Here is a 24,735-nt window from a genome sequence, read left to right as displayed (position 1 = left end):
TATAGGTTGTCCAAGGTCTTTATCACAAAAGCATTTGGAGTATTTTTTGTTCAAGTTTATCCTCTTTCCTCACTAACTACTCCCTAAATTTACATATGCTTGTAATATTTGTATAGTAACTTTGCAGTTATATCATTGCTTCTTTAAAAAAAGACAGTCAAATGCATTTAAAGTCTGTGAAAGTGTCTTAGCAGACTAGTATGCTATAAAAATGCACAACAACATTAATTTAGGGACAATGTAAACACCCTAAAGCCTTAATTAGAACTATACATTCATTTAATTAATTTTAACTAATTAAATGGAATAAGGCTCTTTTTTATTAACAATAGTGATTTAAAAAAGATATCTACCTCCTGTCTGTGCAGATTTTCACACATTTCCCCATACATTATCCTGTTTGAATCTCCACAGTGTTGGGACATAAACACAACATGTATTTCCCCAGTATATCATGTGAAGAATTATCCTCTTGGTCTATTTGATCAACTCCTTAGTAACTCAGCCGCCCACACTCAAAGCTGTTCACGCTCCCTCACCGTGGACACGTCTCACCGAGGCCATGACATCATGGTCCGCTCCTGTGTTTCCCACAGGTGGGCTCTGGTGACCTTGTCTAAGTAGTCAGGCAACAAGGCCCTTTATTTGGTGCTCTTAGGATTTGTAGAGCTCAAACATGAACAAGACATAGGAAATAAGCAACTGGAGGCTACCTTTCCAAAAATGCTGAGCATTTAGCAGAAGCAGCACAAATGAAGAAAGGAAATGACCTCATGGTGCTCAGCTGATTCAGTTTTCTCCATTACCTAGAGCTTGTTTTTTTCACATCCCTGGGAAACACCTTGAAAAATGTCTCTGAAGTCCATTAGACACTCATAAAGAAGAAAAGGAGAGGAAAAAAGAGTGGGTGGGAGTAAGAGAAATACCTGAATCATCTACGGTTTAGATCTTAAAACCAGTGCGGCTTTAGAGATGTCCTGTTTTTCCTGTGGATTCTGTTTGTTAAAGCTAATGACTGGCCAAACACTAGAATGATAATAAAGGGGAGTTTCCAGTAGTGTGGAAAGGTAGCTCCATATTGTCCCAGGGCACATATAAAATGCCCTTGCTCGTCACCCCCTGCATCCTAAACCCCATCTCTCCCAGCTCCCCAGACCATGACAGGGGAATTCCATCCTCTCATTCAACGGATGCCTATTCTTTCCCTCAGCTTGCCCCCACCCCCAGGGTTTCCTGTTTGTCCCACAATGAAGAGGTCAGCAGAAGGCCACCGAGCAAGCTCAGGCAGGATGCATAGCCCCTGTGTAAACCATAGCAGAGCCACACGCCTCCTATTTATCCACAGGAACACCAGCACAGGAATTGCTTAATTGTTTTTATTTTCCCTTCTTTCTCCTGATGAAAATGACCGTGGGCCCTGCAATTACAGATGTGCCCACCGAGGGGATCTTGGCTAGTTGAGGGGCTTGAAGTGTTCTCAGATTTTTTAACCAAACGCATCTGCAAACCAAAAGCATGTCACAGAACTTGAGACATTTCAGAGTAGGCAGGGGCTGGCTCCCCTTCGTTTCGGAACAGCGGCGGCATATTTTCAAGTTATCAGGGAAAGAATGTTGAGTCAGAACTCATTAGTCCTGGGGCTTCCTTCTTCAGAGATGACTCACAGAGTCCAAGCAGTGACCAAGCCATTCCCAGCCAGGGTTACATCCAGACTTCTTATCTGGCGCACGGAAAAGGAAAAGTCGTCAATTATGGGGAGACAGACGGACACAGGCTTTGAAATCAGACAAAGCTGGGACCGCGTGCCAGCTTCGGTCCTTACTGGCTCTGTGACCTCTGTCAAGATATTTAATCTCCAGGAGTCTTCGTTTCCTCCTTTGTACATAGGCCAAACCAATACTTGGCAGGATTAAGAGCGATAACTTGTTTGCTGCATAGAGTGCAGGGCATATTATCATGGGATGTGTTCAAATAATGAGGGCGGAGGGGAGGGGCAGCTGAGTTACTATTATTGATCTCTCTTGGGTTGTTGTTATCCAGGGGTCCTCAAACTTTTTAAAGTGGGGGCCAGATCACGGTCCCTCAGAGAGCTGGAGGGCCGGACTATATGAACTACTAATTCCTACTGTAACACCTTGGCTGCGCTCACTGCCCAAAAAACCTGGCGGGCCGGATCAGACTCCCCTGGGGGCTGCATGTGGCCCGCGGGCCGTAGTTTGAAGATCCCTCTTTTGCATGTAAACCAGCCCAGCTCTTCTGGTTTCCAAGGGCCAATCACAGTAACAGGCGTGTGACCTTCTTTTCCTCCAGGTTGGTTTCATCGACTACATTGTCCATCCCCTGTGGGAGACCTGGGCGGATCTGGTACAGCCTGACGCGCAGGACATTCTGGACACGTTAGAAGATAACAGGAACTGGTACCAGAGCATGATACCCCAGAGTCCCTCCCCACCGCTGGATGAGCAGAACAGAGACTGCCAGGGGCTGATGGAGAAGTTTCAATTTGAGCTGACCCTGGAAGAGGAGGATTCGGAAGGACCTGAGAAAGAGGGCGAGGGCCACAGCTATTTCGGCAGCACAAAGACACTTTGTGTGATCGACCCAGAAAGCAGGGATTCAACGGGAGAGACTGATGTAGACGACGCCGCAGAGGACAAGTCCCCGGTCGACACATAATCTCCCTCTCTGTGGGGAGGAGGACATTCCATCCTTGACAAGCATGCCAGCTGTATGGTAGGGCCAGCCCGCCATGGGGGCCGAGGCCCGCGTAGGACATGGGCCATGTGGCTTTTCCAGTTACTTGAGTTTGGAGCCGGAGTACAAGACGGTGAAGCAAATAGCAGCTCGGGAAATTCCACGGTTGACTTGCCTTGCCTGCAAGTTGGGTGGAGAGCTGAAGCTTTATGTGGTACTGGAGGCCAAGCTCAGATCACGACTCAATGGCTTGAACATAGAAGACACAAAACTGAGAGATTTTTTTTTCTGCACTAAACTTGGGGGATCTGTCCCCTCTAGTGACTGAACTGACAAATACGTTCATTTATAGATCTGCTCACATGTCCTTCTGTCTGCCAACCTGTGTGCCTTTTTTGTAAAACATCACGTCTTTCAAAATGCCTGTTGGACACCTTAGACTAGAGTATAGTATCACCTTCTACACAGATAAGCATTTGAAGTTGATGCAAACTTTTTTGAGTCTTTCTGGGGGGAAAAATAGGAAAGAAAAGAGAACGGTCTTCCTTCCTTCTTGGGCAATATCTCTCACTTCACTACAGTTACTTTTGCAATGAGAAAGGATAGGCTTCTTACCACATTCTACTTCCTTCCCCTGCTGGCCCGTCCAGCTCCACGGTTGCCCTTACAACAGATCTCTGGTTGCCCGCTCTGAACAGTATTTTTTTTCTCTTCTGGAGTTTTACGTTTTTGCTGTCAACAGGATAAAGTTGAACAAACGAAGGGGTAGGAAGAGGGCGTTGTGTTGTTCACAGTCGCAGTCTGTGTAAAATTCAGCGTGCTCAGGCAGCGTGTCCTGTTGTGTCCTGAACCCCTGTGCCCCTGGGAATCCCAGGGCCCCGTCCTGTGTCCCCTCCCTCTCTTCACTCTCCCGCCCCGTTACGCCATTTTCGATTCAATGCTGCCATCTCTCTGCACTGCCTTCTGCGCTAACACCTCCGTTTCTGTTTATAACCGTGTATTTATTACTGAATGTACATAATGTAATGTTTTGTAAGTTATTAATTTATATCTCTAACATTGCCTGCCAATGGTGGTGTTACATTTGTGTAGAAAACTCTGCCTAAGAGTTGCAACTCTTCTTGTAACGTTTTGTATTGTGTATTCTATAACCCGTTCGTCGCCAAGACAGACAGACGGCCCGGCCGCTCACCCATGAGGACACACCGGTGGGCTTCTACCCCGAGGGTCTGCCCTTTCCCTGTCTTGAGTTGCTAATACTGCTCGGCCCCTGAACCAACCCGTTTTGGAAACAAGATTCTCACCTTAGATACTAAATGGTTTATACTGAGCTTTTACTTTTGTATAGTTTGATAGGGGTAGGGGGCACCAGGATGTGGTTTTCACCCACGTCCTCTCTGAATCTGTGTACGCATGAGTTGGGTTATAGCTGGGCTTCACTGTCATTGTGGCTTCGGTTTAAAAGGCAACACTACGTTTGTGCACAGATGGTCCTTCCAAGTGTTCCCAAACTACTGACTTTGGAAAGAAAGTCGCCTGCCTGCCAGTCTGCGGGAATGTTGTGTTCCAATTAATTACAAAAAAAAAAAGAAAACAATAAAACAATGTGAATTTTATAATAAAATGTGAACTGATGTAGTAAATTATGCAAATGTGAAGCTTCTGATAACACTTGTTTAGGCCTCTTACTGGCTTCAGTCTCTGTTTGTAAAATATATTTCATGCTTTCAGTTCAGCATTGTGACTTGTGGTTAAAGAAATGGCACAAAGGTGCATGACCAATGGGTTTGTATGCCTATGAACACTGCATTATTTTAGGTGGACGTTTTGTTGTTTTCAAAAGTTTCTCACAATGTATGTTATAGTACTATTATTATTATATATTGTGTTCACATGCATTCTTAAGAAACTTTTCTATGAGATGAATAAACAAAAGCATGATTAGATTAGACTGTAGGCCCAATTATTTCGGGTTAGTTCTGACATATCAAACGCAGATCTTTTTTCTTGTCTCTCCTACCACACCCCACAGAGAAAATCAACCACTTCGCTTGGCCAACATCAAAGCTGAAGTTTCAGAATCTGTGTCCAAAAAGTCCCCTAGATTAAAACATTACATATTTTCTTAGCAACTGTTCCCCCAGCTCAATTGTGCGAGAAAGGAACTGGTGAAGGAAAACAAATCTGTCGTAAGAATCTGAAGAGTTTAGCCCTGGCCTGTGTAGCTCGGTGGTTAGAGCATCAACCTGTGCACCAAAGGGTTACAGGTTTGATTCTCAGCCCTGGGCAGGGCACATGCGGGAGGCAACCAATCAATGTGTCTCTCTCATATCAATGTTTCTCTCTCTTCCTCCCTCCCTTCCTTTACACCTCCCTTTTAATATTTCTAAAAATCAGTAGGAAAAATATCCTGGGGTAAGGATTAATGAAAAAAAAAATTAAAAAGAGAAATTTTAATCTACTAGATCAATAAAGGAAATCTCCAGCTTGGCTGGGTCCTCTAAAAACTAAATCATAGCCGAAACCGGTTTGGCTCAGTGGTAGAGCGTCGGTCTGTGGACTGAAGGGTCCCGGGTTCGATTCTAGTCAAGGGCATGTACCTTGGTTGTGGGCACATCCCCGGTAGGGGGTGTGCAGGAGGCAGCTGGTCAATGTTACTCTCTCATCGACATTTCTAGCTCTCTATCTCTCTCCCTTCATCTCTGTAAAAAAATCAATAAAATATATTTAAAAAAATAAAAAATAAAAACTGAATCATAGAATCACAGAACATTGTCATAATGTACGCAGATTGGCCCCATTGGACAGATGAAGAACTGAGGTGCAGAGACCTCTTCAAGCACAGCCCAGAGTGTGCTGGTCGACAGTTTTCTGGGTGATCAGGGAGCCTCCTATCAATCATAGGGCTAAACATTTTTTTTTTCCAGAAAGAACTATATAAATCTCATCTTAAAAACAAAATCTCATAAACAAAACTTTAAATGCTTTGTTAAAGTCAGCTTTAAAATGTTTATCCGGAAAAGTGTGTGTGTGTGTGTGTGTGTGTGTGTGTGTGTAAGGTTGCAAATAAGAATCAGTGGATGGCCCCTGATATTGTAACCACAGGCAGTGGTTTATGAACCAGTAAGAGGGTTTTCTCTAGAAGCCACTCAATATGCTGAAATGCAAGCATTTCTTTATTCAGACAACTGGGGAGGAGCCAGCGTTGCAGAACCAGCTTGCCTGCTGGTTGCAGAGCTAATGTTTATAGCACTCCGCCACCAGCCTGGTTTCTGATTGCACCCCACTCACCATCTTATAACCGTTTTATAACCACCATCTCTGAGCTTTTACTGATTAATAACAAAAGTGAATAGCTTTGAAAATGTCTACTCTAAGTATGCATAAATGCTTGCATGTCTGTTTCTACAGAGAAGTGATTCTTAACCCTGGCTGCAAAATGAAAATCACCGGGGGAATCACTATTTTTTTTTTTTTTAAATAAGGATATTTGAGCCCCATCCTCACTTCTGATTTGTTTGAACTGGTCTTGGGTGGGTGAAATTCCAAATATCCAATTTTTCAAATTCTCCCAAGGCAACCCTAATGGGTGGGTAACTGTGAGCAGAGAAGCACTGTTTCAGAAGAGAGAAATGGCCTCGTAGCTAAGGCTTTTGTCTTAGTCCATTTGGGCTGCTGTAACAAAATACCACAGAGCAGGTAGCTTAAAATCAACAGAAGTTTATTTCTCACAGGTCTAGAGGCCAGGAGGTGCAAGCTTAAGACATCAATATATTCACATTCTGATGAGGGCCCACTTCCTAGTTCCTAGCTGGTGACTTTTCACTGTGTCCTCACATGGCAGAAGGGACTAGAGATCTTTCTGTGGGTCTCTTTTGTAAGAACATTTAATCCCACTCATTAAGGTTCCACCCTCATGACTTCAGCACTGCCCATAGGTCCCACATCCTAACATTCTCTCTGGGGGGTTAAGATTTCAACATACGCATTTTGGTGTGACTCAAACATTCACACCATAGCAGGTTTCTTTCACAGCAACTGTATACAGACATTGTGCACCCACCCTGGCCAGGCCCTGGTGCAGATACAGAGATGAGAGCAGAGATCAGAGATGAATAAGATAGAACTCTACACTCCAGGGGCATGCAAACTGCTATTGTTCCTCACCGCTTGCTTTCCAGAATGCTAAATCCTAATTATGTTCTCAGGAAAGCCACATTGAAGATTAGTCTAAAGGAAAGTTAGTCGCCTGGTTCTAGAACATAGGCCATAAGTGTAAACCATCTCATATCTGTGATGGCATGCCAGTGCTTCTGATGGCAGGGAGTAACTGCAGAAGCAGAAATTACGATGGCATTTTTGCCAAGCCAAACGCTGATAGCTTGGTACTTAACAAAATACATAGGAGCCTAAGGCTGACTTATAGGCTCAGGAGCTGTCAGAGTTGGAAAGAAATACACACGTGTGTGAACACATGTACACACAAAGGACGGCGTCTCCCCGACATATTCCCATAGGCTTATTTTGACATAATTAAGTTGGGGACTCATAGTAATTTTCAGTCCACTGAAGGAAGCCTAATAGAGTCCAAGTGAGAAAGAGGGTGGTTTATTGCATGGAGCCTGTTGCCACGTGGCCTACATTGAAATCCTAACTCCTCCTGCTAACTGCCCAACCTTAGACAAACCACCTCCTCCCTGGGCTCCCATTCAATGGGGACTATAGTCTGTCAAATGGCTATAGTAAACCCAGGCCTTCTCCCACCACTTCACTGCTATCTCTCTGGGCTCCAAGTCGTATGTACTGATCAAATTAATGACCATATGAGCCTTAAAACCTGTGATGTGGGTAGGATGGCTGGCAAATCCCATTTGGCTAGGGATATAGGCTTTGTGCACCTATGCCCCTTGCCAAAAAATTCTCCAACCTGGTTACCTCCCACATCCCTCTAGACTCAGATCAGGTGCCCCCTAAGAGGAAACTTTTCTGATTCCCAAGGTTGAGATGAGGGCTCTTCTTGAACTTCCAGAATATTCTATGCTTTGCTACTAATTAGTTGTATTACCTTGGGCAAGTCACTTAACTCCTCTTTTCCTCTGCTTTATCATCTGTAAATTGGGGGAAATTATAGTAACCTTAGCTTATCGAGGGTTATGTGAGAACTACATGAGTTGTTACATAAAGGTCTAAGAAATACAGGGGTTTGGCAAAGGAAGATTTATGGTTGTTTATATGGAAAAACATGTAGGTTATAATCGTAATCAAGAACAAATTGTGTGTTATGTACTCACATCTGTAAACCTATTTTTAATTACTAACACCTACCACCATATGTTTAAGTTAGGTGTTTGTCTTTTCCAAAAGACGATAACTCATGAAGTCAGAAGCCAGATCATATTCCCTGTTGAGCTGCCAGTGTCCAATCCAATACCTGGATGTGTCAGATTGATATGAACCAAGTGGTTTGGGGCAAAGATAAAATGCAACTTGATGCTTATGGCTTTATAAACCAAAAGAGGCGCTGGTCTCTGAGCTCTGGAATGGTAAAGTCATATAATTTTTTTTAAATATATTTTATTGATTTTCTTTTTACCAGAGAGGAAGGGAGAGGGATAGATAGTTAGAAACATCGATGAGAGAGAAACATTGATCAGCTGCCTCCTGCACAACCCCCACTGGGAATATGCCCGCAACCAAGGTATATGCCCTGGACCAGAATCGAACTTGGGACCATTCAGTCCATAGGCCGACGATCTATCCACTGAGCCAAACCGGTTAGAGCAAGCCATATAATTTTAAAACCAAAAGATTCCTCAGAGATAATCTGGTCCATCCCTTTCCTTTTATAAATATAGAAAACTGATGCCCAGAGATGACCAGTGATCTGCCCATTATCATTCAGTGTACTAGTGTCCCAGGACTTCTATAACCCAGTGCACAAACTGGGTGGCATAAACAGCAGAAATTCATTATCTCACAGTTCTGGAGGCTAGAAGTCTAAGGTCGTTGTGGCACCCAGCTCAATTCCTTCCCTAAGAACAGGTTCATGCCTCTCCCCTATCATCTGGCCATCTCTGGCAACCTTTGGGTTTTAGATGCAGCACCCTCCTCTCTGCCTTCATGTCCAGCATGGTGTTCTCTCTGGGCAAAGGCCTGTGTCCAAATTCCCCCTTTTTATAAGGGCCAGCCTGTTCCAGTATGACTTCATTTTAACTAATTACATCTACAACCACCCCATTTCCAAATGAAGTCACGTCCTGAGGGACTGGCTGTAGAACTTCAGCATGCACATTTGAGTGAGGGGGATACAAATCGACCCATCGCACTCAGTTACTCACCGGAAGATTCCTGTTTCCCAGCACAGGGCTTTTTTTTCTGCAAGATCGTGACCTTTGACACCCAGTCACCTTCTCTGCACCTCAAACTTTTCTCTGAAATCAGAAGAATAGACTGTGTGTTTGAGCTGGTATTATCCACTTACAAAGGCATTTTTTTCCCCCTTAAGGTCTGAGTTCTTCAAACATATTATTTCCTAGGATAGCTAGGTGCTGCACAGAGGGATTGGGGAGAAGAGAAAGAAGGACCTTAGGAGTCATAGGGCAACTGTAGGCCAAGGGTTAAGAACTTAGGCTCAGATGGTGAACAGATCCCAGTTCAAATCCCTGTCCTTCTACCTTCTAGCTGTGTAACTGTGGGCAAATACTTCACCTCTTCAGGCTACAGTTCCCTCCTCATTAAAACGAGAATACTACTACTTGCTTCAGGAGGTACTAAAGCAATTGTACCACAGATATCAGCTAAGACTTCATTCCTTCCACAAATAACTGTAGAGTGCCAATTGTGTGCCAGCCACTGTGTAATGAACATGACAAAGTCCCTACTCCTATGAAGTTTATATTTTATTGGGGGAGAAAAAAAGTAAATAAGATAATACAGTATCTGAGAGTGTGATATGTGCTATGGGGTTGGCTAGTGACAGTAGTTAGGAGCAATGGCTCTGGTGTTTGACTGCCTGCTTTGGAATCCTAGCTTGACCCATTATTAACAACCCAGACTGGGGTTCAGCAATAAAAGGGCTCTGAAAATGTGATGGGTTTGTCACCTTCAAAAAACAGCAAGAAGACAGGTGAGGAAGAGGAAGAGGAAATAAGGTTAGCAGCCAGGTCACGGGGAGTCCTCAGGCTACTGTGTGGACTTTGGGAAGTCATTGGCCAGTTTTAGGCAGGGCCTGATATGAACAGATATACATTTCTAGAGGATTATTCTGTGAGAATACACTATATTGCATATGTAGAATTAAGGAGAACAGTTAGGAGGTTACTGAAGTGAGAGGAACTTGACAAGTGTAGTGGTGATAGAGATGTTGAGAGTTGAAAGATTGGGATATATATTTTTAGGCAAAGCCAACAGAATTAGAGGGTTCACTTGAAAATGGCAGCATGGGAAAGGAGTGAGGAAGATCCCAGGGATGGGACCTGAGCAACCTATTGAATGGTGGGAATTTCCTGTGATGGGGAGCATTGGGAGAGGGACAGATTTTGGTGAAGATGTTGCGGATGCAATCTATCTATATAAAAATCTAAGTGACCACTGCAACTGAACGGACTACCGAACAGGCTGTGTGGGTCAACCAGGCTGGCAGGGGGGTTAGTGAGGGGCAACCAAACGACCAAGCAGCAGGCTGCATGGGGCAACAAGGCTGGCAGAGGGGGCAATTGGGGACAACTAGGCCGGCAGGTTGGGGCGATCAGGCCGGCAGGCAGAGGCAGTTAGGGGTGATCAGGCCTGCAAGGGAATAGTTAGGGGTGCCCAGGCCGGTACGGGGGAGGGGGGTAGTGAGGGGCAATCAGCCAGTCAGGCAGGTGATAAATTTTCTTTATGTCCATTTAAACCAGCAGTCGGACATCCCCTGAAGGACCTTCCCTCCTTCTCCCATGTCCGCCCCCCCCCTCCCCCCGGTTGCATAAATTTTGTGCACTGGGCCTCTAGTTAGATATATAAGTCTGAAGTTTAGGGTAGAGTTCTGAGAATTATAATCCTATCTATGGGCAGGTTCCCTACCCACTTAGCTCCTAGGTCCATGTGAGCTAACTGTGTTACCCCAACTCATCCCTGATCCCAAATATGATCCCTTCAGTAGGTTTCTCAACATCCATGCCCACATCAATCATTTGTATTTTTGTAAAATTTCCTTGGAACTACAGGAGAGGCTTGGGAAATTACATTTGACAGCATGCTGCTTTCTGCCTTAATGAGGAGGGAACAGTAGCTTAAGAGGTTAAGTATTTACCCACTGTTAAACAGCTAGAAGGTACAAAGGCAGGGATTTGAACTGAGATCTGTTCACCATGTGCCTCAGTCCCTGTATCCTTTTCACTTTGACCTTTAGCTCATTGAACCTCCTTCCCAGAAGCAAAATCAATTTTCCTCTCCTGACTTTTGCAGAGTTAGCATTGGTTTTTGCTGGTGTGGCATGATTTGGGGAAATCACTTTATAAATCAAAGAGCTTCTCGACAGTGATTTTGTGCAAACATACAAGTATACATTGCTCTCTTAGAAGTTGAGATATTAGAATCTTTTTCCATCTTGTTATGTTTTTCCTCAGTACAAATGGGAAGCTTACTCAGCAACATGCTGAGAGGAGAGTGAGAAGACAAAGATAAAATGTTTCCTTGTGGCACTCAAGCCACCCTCACCTCATAGCCCAGCCCTGCCCATGCCCTCTGCCAGGTTTGCACTGATGCTTGAGTAATGCCCTACTCTGTGGTTGGAGTCTTGAGTTCTGATCTTACCAGAGTCTCCTCACATTTACCCCATCCATACAATAGCACACATTCTTCTTCATGTCGTTGATAGAGCAATTCCACCAGGCCCTTTGTTGCCTGAGAATGCTGTATGGTCTCCTGCTTCAGCCCTAGCTGCTCTCACGTCTCTCTACAGTTCAGAGCTCAGAATGCAAGCCCTGGAGTGAGTATGAGTGGAAACACACAAAAGTGCTACTCCCTCCCTTGGTCTCAGTTCCTGCGTGCCTCTCGCTGTATTTGCTGAGTGAGATTTTAGAGATATGTTTTTATTGCAAAGCCTGTGTCCTCAATGCAAGACAATTACATTGTCTGGTACTTGGGTAAAAATAAAGACAAATAAAAATTGGTCTGTTACAACACTGGGGAATAAATTAAACTGGCCATTCTGGATACTTTGAGATACAATAAGTCCAGTAGAGCTCTTTTCAACAATAATTTGGTTTATATTCTATTTTTTGTCTTTATCATTGACATCTAACCTAACATCCAAGTGATATGTTTCTTCACAGTTTCTCTAGTTTTCTACATGGAAATCTCAGGAAGAGTTAGACCACAATGTTTGCATGAAATCAAGCAACTTTAACCTATGTGAGGGCCGAGGTCATGTTTGGTGCTTTGCCCTGTTTCCACAATGATGCCTAGCATCAGGTCTGGCTCAGAGTCTATGCTCAAGCATGCTTTTTGAACAAATCTGGATGTTGATGACAGTACAGCCCCTGATAATAAGAAGATGAGAAGAATGTTTGTTATAGCAAGTTGGCTCTCAGTTTTTCTCAGGAGATTTCAATTATCTATTTTCAGATCTGTCTCCCACTCAACTGCTAAGCCCCTCCAAGGTAGAACAATGCATTTTGTTTTGTTTCTTTTTAAACCTTTGAATCCCTTGTCAACACTCTATTGGCCTTAAGGCAAAGGAGTTCCCTGTCATGTTTGTTGAGCTACCAAGACACAAGGTAGAAAATCCTATTATTGAAATTACTTGTGAAATGTATGTCTACCTGATTTTCTCCAGGAAGGAATAGAATAAACTGGGGAGAGCACAAGTTGACAAACCTATGTACCAGGCCTTGTTCTGTCCCTTCCTAGTTGTGGGAATATGGGCAAATCATTTAAATTTTCTGAGCCAAAATTTTCTCTTAATTAAATGGAAGGAACTAAAGATGGGATCAGATATAGCAGTGTTTTTCAACCTTTTTTGGGCAAAGGCACACTTGTTTCATGAAAAAAATCACGAGGCACACCACCATTAGAAAATGTTAAAAAATTTAACTCTGTGCCTATATTGACTATATATAAAGTAATTCTCTTGAATAGGAATCAAATAAACACAAAGAAAGTATTTTATAATTACTTTATTATGAAATATTAAGTAAACAAAATAGTGAAAAATTATAAAATTCTTGTCTTGTGTGCACCTACGGCACACCAGGCAACATCTCGGGGCACACTAGTGTGCCGCGGAACAGTGGTTGAAAAACGCTGAGATATAGCATGACATATAGTAGGTGCTCAATAAGTCTTTATAGTCTAGATGCATGTGTTCATGGATGGGAAGATAAATTTTAAAAATCATTGTTTGTCTTTAAAAAGCATAATACATTTTGATTAATTTAGGGTTCTGTACATCAAGTTCCAGTTAACCTAGATTTTTATTCATATAACTCAGGAGGCTAAATGACCTCACTCTAACCCACTGATACAGTACTATGCTGACACTGATGGTCTCACTGAGATGGGAGGAAATGTGTAAGTCATATTAGCCCACCTTCCCCTCAAAAAATATGCCTGATGGAAAGCTTCCAGAGACAGAGAATTCGGCAGTATTCTTTTGAGATTATGCAAATTGTTAAATTTTTGAGGTTGAATCAAGTTGTACTCTTCTAAAGCATGCTTTCTGGTTTATATTTTTCCTTCCATAGCCAAGTAATGTATAACTCCTAATTCCTTCTTCCAGTTGAAAACGGGAGCCAAACTTTCAGAGTTTGTGACTATGTGACTGTGTGTGTGTGTGGGGGGGGGCGGGGGGGGGGGAGGTTTGTATAACCTCTTTATGCCTCACTTTCCTCATCGGTAAAATAGAAATAATAATAACAATACCTATGTCAAATATTATTAGATTAAATGAATTAAGGCTGTAAAATATTTAAGAGAGTGTCTGGCCTGTAGAATACATTAACAAATATTCACCATTTATAGTTAGAGGTAACATGTTTTCTACACTGTAGGTCCTTCAACCATTTTTTCATGACTTAAATTCATCATCCTGGCCAAATTATCCCGGGCTTGCTCACATTGACATTGGTTTCTGACAGGATGAGTGTCCCAGAGGCAAGCATGATATTTCAGTCAAGGGAGAGCACAATGTGACTCTTGCCCTTCTTTGTTCTGGGTGCCTTTCCACAGCCCAAGATTGCATTCATTTGGGGAAAGTCAGTGACTCACCCTGATGATTCATAAAGTGCTTATAAGCAAGCAAATCCCTCACACCTTTTCACATGATCCATTGTGAAACCATGTCTCCTCTACTCTCTGCTTGTAAAATTGAGTTTCTGTAACTCAGTGTAGCATTTACACTTGAGTGATACATTTCATCTGAAAAACTAGTGGAGCATAGAAAATAGGGGTTTGGATTGAGTGTCAGACGGACCTGTGTGTAAATCCCAGCCCTAGCACTACCTTTGTGACCTATTTAACTTGTTTGATCTTCAGTTTTATTTTCTGTAAAATGGAGGAATGATACCCATGCCAGAGGATTATTTAGAAAGACTAAGTGACATGACTTATGCAAAGAGTCTAGCACATCCAAGCATGCAATATATGAGAGTTATTAGTAATGTTAATATCCTACTAAAATGATTACATGAGTTAATATATATAAGGGGGAAATCTTCATATTATTGTTTTTAATTCTAACACCAACATTGTTTTTAGCCTAAAAATAGTTTTGTATTCTGATTCTGATAGCCTATTAGCTATGCCCCCCCCCATTGAGACCTTTGATAACAATGTATTTTTTATTTTCATTTATATTGTGGTAAAAACCTTAACCAGCACAGCACAAGGCCTGCAGGCATGTTAAGCATCGATCAGTATCAGTCCATTAGTCAGTGTTTAATGGGCAATGGCTGTGAGTCAACTATAAACTCAGCCTTGTGCACAAACATATGAGTAAAAATGTGATCAAAAGCTTTTCTGAAATTCAGACACATGATGTCTAAAGCACTTCCCTTCTTGGTACAATCTACTATTACTACCTGAGAAAAGAGACTATTATGTATGACTTGGTCTTAGATAACTCATGCGAGTTACTTTTCTCTCAAATGACCTACAAACCATATCTTAATAACCTTTTCTAGAAGTTCTCATACAATTGGTGTCATGCTTGATATACTATAGGATTCTATCTTCCTTTCTAGTGGTTGAGATAATATCTATCACACACACAGAGATTTATGACATATTTTGTGTTTTCTTTGAGTTCTCGAAGATCCCCAATTATGAGTCAAAAACACATTGGTAAGTCCTTTCGGTATCCTAAGAAATCATGTTCTTAGAGTCATGCAACCACATAAAGAACAGAGAGGTTTTCCTAACACCTCTTTGCTTTCTTTGGCAAGTCTAGCAGAAGAGCATGCTATTTGTTCACTCTTAGTATGAGCTTTTCTCCTTTTAACTGAGGAGAACTGTCTTCTTCTCCCAAAGCCACAGTTTCAGAAAAGATGCTAATAGAACAGTGAAGGAAGACAGCAGAACCTATTGACAACTTCAAATAATGGTTCTTCAGCATCTACATTGATTAATTTTAAAAATATGTATTGAGTCCTTAATACTTTTTAGACACTGTTCTAAGACATTGTTCATCTTCCCTATGTCTTAGAGCCGTGGTCGGCAAACTGCAGCTCGAGAACCACATGCGGCTTTTTGGCCCCTTGAGTGTGGCTCTTCCACAAAATACTACTGCCTCGGCAAGTCTATTTTGAAGAAGTGGCATTAGAAGAAATTTAAGTTTAAAAAAGTTAGCTCTCAAAAGAAATTTCAATCATTGTACTGTTGATATTTGGCTCTGTTGACTAATGAGTTTGCCGACCACTGTCTTAGAAGATATAAGAAAACAGATGTGAAGTAAAAAATTCAACAGCATTATAAGAAGTACTAAAGTAGAAGTATGCATAAAGAACACAAAAGTAGAGCACCTAACTCTTTTTGGGGTGGGAGAGGAGAGAACAGGGAGCACTCCTCATAGGAGAATGTTGAATTTTCAAGGTTGAGTCTTCAAGGATGTTGAAGCACTCAGTATCTAGGGGAAGAAGGATGGGTAAGGTTGTATTCCAGAAGGAAGAAAGAGCACATGAAAATAGTAGAGATGTGAAAGAGTATTGCTGAGATCCATCCATATACTTATTTATCCCACAAATATTTATTTAGTTGATAGTATGGGCCAGGTTCTCTATTAGACATTGGGGATACAGAGATATGAAGAACAAAAGTCCTACTCTCATGAAATAAAGTTGCAGTTAGAGAGAGGAACATTAAACAAATATTTAAAAGGTGAATGTGTTACTAGGAACTAATACAAGTTCTCAAAAGGATGGAAATCCGAGAGTAATTAAGAGAAATCACCTTGGCCAACTTGTAAGGAAAGGAAGAGGAAAGCATTGTATGACTGTGAGAAACAACTTATGCCAAAGCCCTATCGCAGAGGAAGCAGAGCGCCTAGGAGGAACTGAACAAAAGGCCTGTTCAACTTAAGGAATGAGACTAGTGAGGCAGGCACAGGCAAGATCTCACAGGACATTTTAAGGATTTTGCTCTTACTTAAACCCAAAAAGAATCCACCAAAAATTTTACGCAGGGGGGTGATATGATCAGACTTGAATTTTGGAAAGATCATTCTAATTACAGTGTGAAGGGAAGATCCTAGGAGGACAATAAAAAACACAGCAATTGAGTAGGGTGGGACTGTGAAGATGGAGAGAAATGCATGCATGTGGAGTTATTTAGGTATTGTATTTACAAATCTTGGTGGTAGAGCATATTAGAGAAGAAAAAGGGAGAAAACTGAAGAATAAATTCCCAGTTCGGGGTTTCTATAACAGGAAAGGTGGTAAAGTTGTTTTCTGAAAAAGAAAAAAAAAATACTAGGGAAGTACTGGTTAAGGGAGAGGCATGATTCTAGTTTTGGATGTTGATTTTTTTTAATATCTTTATGACATACAAGTGGATGTGAAGTCCATAGTTGAATACGACAGTCTGGAAATCAAAGAAGCCTAGGCTGGGAGGCATCTATAGGTCATACATATGATACTTGAAACCCTATGATGTTCAAGGGAGACACTGTGCAGTGAGCAAAGAAAATTTGGGTAGGACTAATCCCTGAGGGACTCTGTTATTTAATGAGAGAACAGAAAAAGAATAGGCCTATAAAGGAGACTGAGGAAGAGAAATCAAAGAACTAGTAAGTGTACCAAGAGAATTTGATGTCTAAGAAGACTAAAGGAAGAGAATGATTCACAATGTGAATCCTGCTGAGAGATGGAATATATTAGAGGGCCAGAGCACAAAATTCGTCCCTAGGCCTGGCCTGCAATCAGGGCCATCTTCCTCAGTTGCCTGCAGCCAGCCCTGCCCTCTGCCGCCACCTACCCCCTGTTCCCCATTCACCACTGGGTGATTGGTGCCTGAAGGCTGGGGAAAGGGATCAAGAGGTGGTCCGTGTGCCTCATAATGATGGTCCAGTGGTCATTCTGCTATTAGGGTCAATTTGCATATTACCCTTTTATTATACAGGATAGAGGCCTGGTACATGGGTAGAGGCCAGCTGGCCTGCCCTGAAGCGGCCCTGAATCGAGGTGGGGGTCCCTGCTGGGGGGCAGGGCTGTCTTTTTTTTTTTTTTCACGAAAAAGAATATGGTACACATTTATTTTTAAATGAAAATAAAGGAAATTTATTACCTGTATACAGTACGGTAGTACTGTAGTTGTCAACACAAACCAGACAAACTGTAAATCCTACAGTATCAAGAATTTACTCATTTATTCAATGACAATCATGTCATCATCTTCTGGAACATCATCATAACAATCCAATTCCTGAATTTCCTGGTGAATTTCTTGTGACTCCATTTCTTTCAGAATCAGTGGACCAAATCTCTCATGTTTAGCCTAGGGGGGCCTTATTTTCGGGGGATGCCTTATATTTCACTCAGAAGGAAACCTGTAAGTAGGTCTTATTTTCAGAGGATGTCTTATTTTCGGGGAAACATGGTAGTTAGAAACATCGATGAGAGAGAAATATTGATCAGCTGCCTCTTGCACACCCCCTACTGGGGATGTGCCCACAACCAAGTACATGCTCTTGACCGGAATCAAACCCGGGACCTCTCAGTCCGCAGGCCGACGCTCTATCCATTGAGCCAAATCGGTTTTGGCTCTTATATATTTGATTTTCTTTTAACAAAAGGGCATTGGCCCTTTCTCACTCACCATTTCTTTTACTGAAGAGAAACATTGGCTTAAAATCAAGTTAAAACACTTTCAGGTGATACTGTAGGAAGTCAGCCATCCAATTGCTGAAGGAAAGTGAGATTGTTGAGCCTAAAGAAGTGATAACCTGAAGAAGGGAAAGACTAACAATCTTTGAATATATAAATAATTTTAATGTAAAAAAATAGTTTTTCCTAAATTACATGAAGGGTGGTACCCAGGACAATGCAAGGTATGGAAAGGGTTGCTTCAACTCAAAATTAAGACAAACTGAATTTTCTAACTGTTCTTGTTGCCCAAAGATGAAACAATATGAGGATGTGGTAAATCCTCAGATATTAGAAGTGGTTTTGCAAGGGGACTTTTACTTGTTGGGGCTGATGCAAACGGGAAATTCAAGCATGAGACAACAGGCTGAACATTGGGAGTTTTTATTTCTTTGATAATTTTCTCCCCTTTACATCCTGAAGACCATTTGTTCTTCTCTTTTACAGCATGTGCATTCTTCCTAAGATTATAGAAAAACTGGAGGCCCAGTGCATGAATTCATGCACCAGTGGGGTCCCTCAGCCTGGCCTGGGGGATCTGGCCAAAACTGGCTCTCCAACATCCCCCGAGGGGTCGCAGATTGTAAGAGGACACAGGCCAGGTGCTGGGACCCCACGGTGCATGATTGGGGCCAGGGAGGGACTCTGGAGGTTGGCCAGCTGGGAGGGATCACAGGAGGGCTCCAGGGTGTGTCTGGCCCATCTCACCAAGTCCCATCTCTCACAATCCTGACTGGCTGGACCCCAGCAGCAAGCTAACCTACCAGACAGAGTATCTTTCCCCTGGTGGTCAATGCACATCATAGCAACTGGTCAACCAGTCACTGTCTGCCCCCTAGTGGTCAGTGCACACTGTAGCAAGCAGTTGAACACTTTAGCACATCATTAGCATATTACGCTTTGATTGGTTGAACGGCCAACCAGTTGACTGGACACTTAGCATATTAGGCTTTTATTATATAGGATGGGGATATAAGACAGAAAGAGAAGATAGGAAGAAATGATAAATAGAATTTTCCTGTGAATCATGTTATTTCTACACTATTAGACCAATCCATGAGATTCCCCTCTTCTTTCCTGATTTTGTGTTTGTGAGTGTGTTTTGACTTGATTTTCATCAGAGCTTTGAATACTCCTCATTTTTCCTCAGCAATTTTTTACCTAGGTTAGTCTCATTGTTTTCTTACTAATCATATACTCATGTTTATCAACTGGCTTCCTTGACTCTTTTTTTTTTTTTTTAATTATCTTTATTGTTTAAAGTATTACAGGTGTGCCCCTTTTTTACCCATTGACCTCTCTCCTCACTGACATCCCCTGCCCCGGCCTTCACACCACTATTGTCAGTGTCCATGGGTTATTAATATATGCATACAAGTTCTTTGGTTGATCTCTTCCCTCACCCCCTTCTTTTCTCTGTGGATCCTCAATCTGTTTCATTTAACTCTTCTTTTATGGTTCCAAACTTTTGTATTCATTCTGAGTTGTTCCTCTTCCTCATTTTTTATACCTATTATTTACAACTTGAGCTTTTCACATAGTATCCTTATACAGCCACCCAAATTTTTCTCATTTTCTTCCTAAAATCAAGAAAACTGGCCATCTGTACAACACTTGATATATTGTATAATATCCATTCATAGGCATCATTGCATTCAATTATTACAGACTCCATAAGATCCCAGTTATGTGCCACCAGCTCCAACAGCATCACCACTGCTGTAATCACTATCACAATCACCTCCAGCAACTCTGTTTTAAAGACCGAGGGCCAGCAAAGGCTAGCGAAGTGTCTCGAGTCATCACATTGGACAGCTGAAAAGCAAAGACTCAAACTGAGACCTGCATGACCCTAATGGCTAGGATCTTTCTCCATGCAAAGCTGTGACCCCAGGACTTGTTTTTTCTGCTATTGTCAGCTAGGAGTTGGCACAATCGCTGTTTTCCAAAACTGCCTGCTATTTTTTCCTCAACAGCAAGCTCTTTTCCTTTGGTTGTAATTACATGGAATTGCAGTTCCCTTAGTTACTGCCTCATTTATAAAAAATGTTTATTAAACTATTGAATGAACTTCCTGACACACACACCCCCCCCCTTTACCAACTTCTCTTGAATATTAATGTTTCCTAAGTAGTGTGAGCCATCTCCTCTGAGTCATATTATTCTTCCCCTTTTAGACTCCCCACTTCTAAATTGGCCCCATTCAGAGGCTTAAAGGTCCTCACCTAGACGGTGTTTCTAACTGTTCATTTTGTTAGTCAGTCAATCAGACACTACTGAGTGTCTGACATGTGCCAAGGACTTTTCAGGATCTTAGGTTAGATTGCTGAAAAGCAAAAGAAATACATACATCATTCAGAGAGACATTAATCAAACAATTGTGAAAATAAATGTAAGTCAAGTGTGTAACTATTTGTTCTTTTTTGCCCTTTGTTAGCTCTTTCATTTTGCCTTTTGTTAGGTATTTGGCAGTTAATGTGACAAACCTATCCTATAAACCACATGTGTCAAACACAAGGCCCGCGGGCCAAATCCAGCCCGCCAGGCCTTGCAATGTGGCCCACACCGCGCTGTCATCACTGCACTCCGCTGTCAGTTTATGACATTGTCAGTTTATGACTGTTCAGTAAACCATTCGGCCCGCAATTTAGGCTGGATTTTAGATTTTGGCCCCTTCTCTGATTGAGTTCGACACTCCTACTATAAACGTATGTGTTTAACATGCTACAACTTTTCTGCAATGTACCTCACTCTCCTAGAAACCACCATGCCTATTTCAGGGGCACATAGAACTTTAGCGTAAGAAGGGAACTTTGAAACTAGCCAACCTGGCACTCCTCCAACTTGAATGTGCACACAAATCAACTGGGAATATTATTAAAATGCAACTTCTGAAACAGTAGGTGTTGGGTGGGAGCTGAAATTCAGCTTTTTTTAGTAAGCTCCTAGATAGATGCTGCTGTTGTTGCTGGTACACAAACAACACCTAGAACAGAAAGATCAAATCCTCTGGTTTATAACCAGGAGTGACCCTCAGAATACATTGCTTCTGAAAAATACAGATTTTGAATCAGACTAGCAGAAAATGGCACATATGAAATTTGAAAAGGCAATCTTAGCCTTCCATTTCTAGTTAATATGAAATAATAGAAACTGGGCTTACCATTCTACCTGAAATAATCAAAAGAGTAAAACCTGATAAAATATGATACAATGGTTTTCAAGACACTAGACAGCAATTTTCAACCAGTGTGCTACAAGAATTTTTCAAACATGCAATACCTGACTAATTTAGTCGGGGGCACTGACCTCTTTTCCCTTAAATTGTCAAATAAAAAAATAAATGACAACAGCCAACACAATAGCCATCCTGTGTAAACGAATCAAAATTATACCTATTTTTTGTCAGATTGGCAAAAATCATTCTTTTTGGTGTGCCACAGAAATTTGGTAATTAGCTTATGTGTGCCATCAGATGAAAAAGGTTAAAAATCGCTACACTGGATGTTAGTCAACCAAGGAGAGTGATCTCTGTCACATCAGGAAACAAGTGCCATTGAGCCCAACGATTGTTCTTGAGAGAATTTCTGAGCCGTGACACAGAAAGCAGTTACCCATGCAGGGCCCAGATGACTGCCTGAGTTAAAGCAACAAAGCTGAGAGTCAGGGGAGAATAAGATAACTAGACTTCTCAGGTAGAGTACCAGAAAATAGGGCATTCACACTCATAGAGAGAATATGGATGTCTGATGATCCCCTCAAGTGAATGGTAGAATACCGATTAGCATATATCTATGAGAAAAACTGCCTAAGGCAAGGGTAAGAATTACTGGCACAGATAAGAGATAACAGTATCCTGTGCTCACATAGACTGGAAAGAGTGTCTGTAACTACCAGCAAGACTGGAAAATTTCATGATTCATGAGGCAATTCCAAGTTAGAATACTCAGGAAGGACAGCCTCTGGTAAGAAATAATTAGTCTAGACTGAGAACTACTATAGTCTCATCTAATAAATTTTCAAAGCAAGACCAATAGGATCAAATTGTTTCCCAAGTAACCTAACTGCATCACAGAATAAAGTCCAAGAATATTTATAGAAACACAAAGTATCCTGTATCAAACAAGGTAAAGTTCAAATGTATGAGATCTAAGAAAAATTTGCCAGGCATGGAAAGAAAAGAGTAAAACCCATACTGAGGAGAAAAATCAAACAAAACTAATTAAACTGACAGAAATGTTAAAATTAGAAGATAGGAATTTAGTTGAAGCTGTATTTCATATGTTCAAAATGTTAAGTAGAGATAAGAAAGATATAAAAATACACTAAGTAGGATTAACAGCAGATTAGACAGTGAAAAAGAAAAGGTTAATGAATTTTAAAGGCATACTGATAGAAAGTATTCAAAATGAAACAGAGAAGAAAATTTTTTTTAAATAAATGAACCAATTATTATTGTGCTTTGATACTATTTCAAGGGGATTAATAATGTGTAGTTATGAGTCCCTGAGGAAAGCAGAGGAGTTTATTAGGTTTTTAAAAAATATAAATGCAGGAAATTTTCCAAATTTGATGAAAATTATAATTCCACAAATTTAAGAAGTTTATTAAAACTCAATAATAAGAAACATAAGGAAAAGTATATCATACTCATCAAAGCATATCATATACAAATTGCTTAAACCCAGTGATAAAAAAAAAAAAATCTATACTAATAAAAGGGTAATATGCTGATTAGACAGGATGTCTTCCAGACATCCATCCAGATGTCCTTTTGGACAAAGCCACAGTGGCAGGAGCCAAGGCAGAGGAAATTAGGGACAAACAGGCTGGCAGGGGAGGGAAATTAGGGGTGATCAGGCTGGCAGGCAGAGGCAGTTAGGGGTGATCAGGAAGACAGGGGAGCAGTTAGAGGTTATCAAGCCAGCAGGTAGAGGTAGTTTGGAGCTACCAGGCTGGCAGGAAGGTGAGCAGTTAGGAGCCAGTGGTCCCAGATTGCAAGAGGGATGTCCGACTGGGGGATCCGGCCTCAACCAGCAGTCAGACATCTCCCAAGGGGTCTGGATTAGAGAGGGTGCAGGCCGGGCTGAGGGACCCACCTCCCAATGCATGAAATTTGTGCACCAGGCCTCTAGTAATATTATAAGCAGCCAAGGGTGGGTAGGATAGGGAATCATATCATGTGCAGAAGAACAAAGATAAACATGCCAATAGATTTTTTTTGTCAGAAATAATGGAAGCAAGAAGGCTATGAAATAGCATCTTTAGTGAAAGAAAAAAAATTGTTAGCTAAGAATTCCACACCTATTAAAAATATTGTTCAAAAATGAAGAGTTGTGGCCAAGTAACTTTTAACTATGTATATGTACCACAACTTCTCTGTCCACTCATCTATTGTGGGCACTTGGGCTGCTTCTAATAACTTGGTTACTGTAGTAACCTGCAGTGAGCATATGGTGCATATATCTTTTCAATTAGTGTTTTGGATTGCTTCAGATATATACTCAGAAGTGGAATATCTGGATTATAAGGTAGTATTATTTTGAAATTTTTGAGTGGTCTCCATACTGTTCTTCACAGTGGCTGCACCAATTTGCACTCTCACCAACAGAGCTTGAGGGTAGCCCTTTTTCCCACATCTTTGCCAACACTTTATTGATGATAATCATTCTGACAGATATCAGGTATCTCATTATGATTTTAGTTCACATTTCTCTGTGATTAGTGACAGTATGGATGGACTTTGAGGTTATTATGCTAAGTAAAATAAGTCAGACAGAGAAAGACAAGCACCATATGATTTCACTTATATGCAGAATTTAAAGAACAAAATGGATGAACAAACAAAACAGAAACAGATTCATAGATACAAAAACCAAACCGGCCGAAACCGGTTTGGCTCAATGGATAGAGCGTCGGCTTGGGGACTGAAGGGTCCCGGGTTCAATTCCGGTCAGGAGCATGTACCTTGGTTGCGGGCATATCCCCAGTAGGGGGTGTGCAAGAGGCAGCTGATTGATGACTCTCTCTCATCGATGTTTCTAACTATCTCTCTCCCTTCCTCTCTGTACAAAATCAATAAAATATATTTAAAAAAAAAAAAAAACCAAACCGATGGTTACCAGATGAGAGGGGCTTGGTGGGTTTTGTAAAAATGGTGAGGAGAGCCAAAACCGGTTTGGCTCAGTGGTAGAGTCTGTGGAATGAAAGGTCCCAGGTTCGATTCCAGTCAAGGGCATGTACATTGGTTGCGGGCACATCCCCGGTAGGGGGTGTGCAAGAGGCAGCTGGTCGATGTTAATCCCTCATTGACGTTTCTAGCTCTCTATCTCTTTCCCTTCCTCTCTGTAAAACAATCAATAAAATATATTTTTTTTAAATGGTGAGGAGATTACGAAGTACAAATTGGTAATTACAAAATAGTCATGGACAAGTAAGGTACAGCATAGGGAATATAGTCAATAATATTGTAATAACCAAGTATGTTGCCAGGTGGGTATCTGAAGTATCAGAGGAAAAGAGAACATTTTGAAAATTATATGATTTTCTAACCACTATGTTGTATACCTAGAACTAATATAAAATAATATTGAATGTCAACTTATTTGAAAAATAAAATTCAAAAATAATAAAAAGTAAAGACTCAGGATATTTTTTAAATGAAGAAACAAAGGCTTTTTCAGACACACAAAAGGTGAAAAGATGC

General features: G+C 41.4%; 1 protein-coding gene across 4 annotated transcripts in view; it reads left to right on the top strand.

Moving 5' to 3' along the window:
* PDE4B (phosphodiesterase 4B) overlaps positions 1–4,638 on the top strand; it is a 423,560-nt gene extending 418,922 nt beyond the window's left edge. For all 4 annotated transcript variants that reach the window (XM_084871377.1, XM_084871378.1, XM_084871379.1 and 1 more), the window contains one exon: positions 2,311–4,638. In XM_084871377.1, coding sequence (XP_084727503.1) covers positions 2,311–2,676 — 366 coding nt within the window. In that variant the 3' untranslated portion in view covers positions 2,677–4,638. The remainder of the gene's footprint in view (positions 1–2,310) is intronic.
* The last annotated feature ends 20,097 nt before the right edge of the window (positions 4,639–24,735 follow it).

The sequence above is a fragment of the Pipistrellus hanaki genome (assembly GCF_964339955.1).
Source record: "Pipistrellus hanaki genome assembly, chromosome: 2".
NCBI classification, from domain to species: domain Eukaryota; kingdom Metazoa; phylum Chordata; class Mammalia; order Chiroptera; family Vespertilionidae; genus Pipistrellus; species Pipistrellus hanaki.
The sequence above is the reverse complement of the archived record's forward strand: the minus strand, read 5'-3'. Positions and strand labels throughout refer to the sequence as shown.